Source organism: Teleopsis dalmanni, chromosome 2 (genome assembly GCF_002237135.1).
Source record: "Teleopsis dalmanni isolate 2A chromosome 2, ASM223713v2, whole genome shotgun sequence".
NCBI classification, from domain to species: Eukaryota; Metazoa; Arthropoda; class Insecta; order Diptera; family Diopsidae; genus Teleopsis; species Teleopsis dalmanni.
The window spans coordinates 119,626,353-119,629,380 of NC_051847.1; the positions used below are offsets into that span (position 1 = coordinate 119,626,353).

The following is a 3,028-nucleotide window of genomic DNA, read 5'->3' on the forward strand; positions in this document are numbered from 1 at the left end:
TGAACATATTGTAGAGTCAAACGAGAAGGTAGCTATTCTATTCAGAAGCTATATGTAGCATACGCTGACTTACCTAACGTGTGGATTGTGAAATATTTCCTTATAAGATATATTTCCTTATTACTTCTATATGCATCTGTGGTTAATAAAAAAGAGATGCTAACGACCATCTCAAGTCTTGTCTTAACATCAATTGTGAAGTGAAGTAACATCAATATGGACATCCGTTTGCACTTACCAAAGAAACTGGCAAAAGTACTAGTGAATCGTGTAATGAACTAAGGTAAGTAGCTAGAATAAGAAACAACCGGAAACAACTTGTACAAGTATTAAACTTTTAAAGAACTACAAAAATAGTAATATGTTATTTCATAAGTTATAATAATTTAAATTGCTTATATCAGGTAAGGTATGCGTGCATAAATTAAACCCGAATACTAAATGTATATATTTAACATAAAAACAAATAAATTCTCAATCCAATAATATTAATTTCTTGAAATAGTATCTTAAGTCAATATAAATTGGAAAGATTTAGTCAGAATACATGGTGCGTAAGAGTGCAAAGAACTTATATGACATTTGTATAACCTGTAATTGAAATCAATATATTTATTAAATTTTTGTATGAAAAAATTAGTAGTGCTTACATCAGTCATAGTACTACGTGATATATCCACAAAAACTGTAGCTTTAAGGAGAGCGGGCTGCTGTGCGCGTCTAGCCATAAACACTAACATTTTTTTAAAACGAGTATCAGCATTAATCCAATTATGTTCATAGACAGCGTAAGATATACCTACACTCTACCGAAAAAGAGTTCTTCTATATTTATGCAATTACTTTTTGTTAAATAATTATTGGGTTTAAAATTGCCCGCACTTACCGAATCGATTAGCAACTGTCCGTGATGACAAACTAAATACACTTGTGCAGATAAAGCAACCAAAAATAAAAACAATTTTATTTGCGCATCTGCCGGAGCGCCGAGAGCTATTTGAAATCCCACGAAACATATAATAAATGAAGAGGACATGAAGTTAACTAGTAGAGGTATACCAAAAATGGAATTCGTTATATCGGCAAGCCTTAAATCGAGCACGTCAAAAAATTAATAATTACTTTAAAGGTAAATAAACTTACTTTAAAACTGCTTCATGGTAAACTACAACATTCGCCAAATATGTTACATCCTCCTTATAATCTTTTTCATATGTCACGCTATTTTCAGTTGCTTTGACTTTATATTCTGCTATAAGTCTAGCTATATTATCATAATGCATTATAAGTTGTACTGATACTGCAGATAAGGTCAAATCTCCAGCTAATTGCCCCGTTGAAGCCACAAAGCCAGCAAGATCTTCAAAAGCATACAGGAAATAATACGTCCAATTGTCTCTCCAATCCCATGGTATGTACATCACATAAGGTAAGTTTTTACCAACAATGCGTGTTTTAAGCAAGCGTTCATACAGTAAATACTCAGTTATGGCATACAGATTATAAGTCGCTATGAGAATTATGTTCAATATGGTAAAACCTATTGAAACATTTCTGCAATAGTTTAAATACTTTTTCAGTTCGATTTGTTCTTTTTCGGCGTTATTTTTCGGAAATAATTTTTCAAGTTGCTTCATTAAATTGGTCAAATCCTTTTTCTTATAAAGTACGAACAGTATTTTAAATAAGCCCAAAATAGCGAAACCAAGATAAGAAAATGTAGAGGCAATATCAGCGTAATTATTATTTCTATAGTTCAATATTATAAACGTAGTCTCTGCTAAAGCGACAGTTGCTAAATCAAAAACGCTTATCGCAAAAATGACTGCATAAGTCCAGGATCTTTGCTGAAGACGTCCAGTTTTATGATATGACACGATGCCTAGACATTTATAGATAGAATTGGCGATATTCATAAATTTGTCTATTTCCGTTGACGACATTTTCGCGTGAACAAGAAAATTTACTTTGTATGAAAAGAACATTGCGCTATAGTTTTTATATTTTCAATTCAAAAATAGAAAAAAAATTATTTATTCCATATGCAACTTATAATTAAAAGGCAATTATTGCATTGGAAATTATTTTTAAGAAATCGTACGGGTAATTAGCAATAAAAAGCTTTTAAAATCCCAATAAGTTAATTTGTGCACTCCTCAAGACACGCCTCTATGACTAACGAGGTAAGAATAATTTAACTGATATGCAGCTGATTCAATCTGTCCTGTTGGTTAGTTGGTTGCAGTCACAGGCCATTAAATAATTTCCATGTACCTCAATTAGCTATTTTTCTCCGTTTTGCTACCACATTTCTCGTAAGAACTCTAGTATAGACTAAATTCATCCCGCTAAATTTATATAATTTAATAGATCTTCACCGATAAACAGTTTGATAAACTATTAAAGAAGTATCTATATATATGTATATTATTTACAGGACATATATCTATATAGATATATAGATATATGTCCTGTAGCTTATTTCATATTAAAGAAAGTTTTTAATACAAATTCATTTTATATTAATGAAATAAAAATTGTTGATAACTAATAATTAATTTAAAATAAGTCAACTTATTACTTATATTATTTTTGGATGTCATTTTACTATTAGTATGTATATTGATAACTAAAACTCACTATTGAACTATTGATAATTATTAAAAAAATTGCAAAAAAACATATATTGAGAAAAAAAATATATATGAAAAAATTATGTTTGAAATAAAGTCTTTAATTCGCTCATGTAGTCAACAGTCTAATAATATCTAGCTCTTTCAGTTTACAAATTTGTACATATTTATTTTAGTTTTTTGTTGTTACTTTTACGAGTATGTAATGAAAACGTTGCTTATTATTCATTTCCTGGGACTGGTTATTACTTAGTCTTACAGTTCTAAAACAGTTCTCGAAATGCAATTGTTTTGGACTTCGAAATAAAATATAAAAAATAATTGCACTTATGATAGATATGGCATTATGGAAGTATGAATACCCTTCAAGTACATTTAAAACAAATTAAACGAAT

General features: G+C 29.5%; 1 protein-coding gene across 1 annotated transcript; it reads right to left on the bottom strand.

Moving 5' to 3' along the window:
* Window positions 1–534: 534 nt before the first annotated feature.
* LOC119675571 (odorant receptor 85c-like) lies at window positions 535–1,943 on the bottom strand. The gene is made up of 4 exons (XM_038086777.1): window positions 1,144–1,943; window positions 887–1,088; window positions 651–806; window positions 535–591 (listed from the first exon to the last, which is right to left on the bottom strand). Exons 1-4 carry the CDS (start codon window positions 1,941–1,943, stop codon window positions 535–537), a joined length of 1,215 nt encoding a protein of 404 aa, XP_037942705.1.
* Between the last annotated feature and the right edge of the window lie 1,085 nt (window positions 1,944–3,028).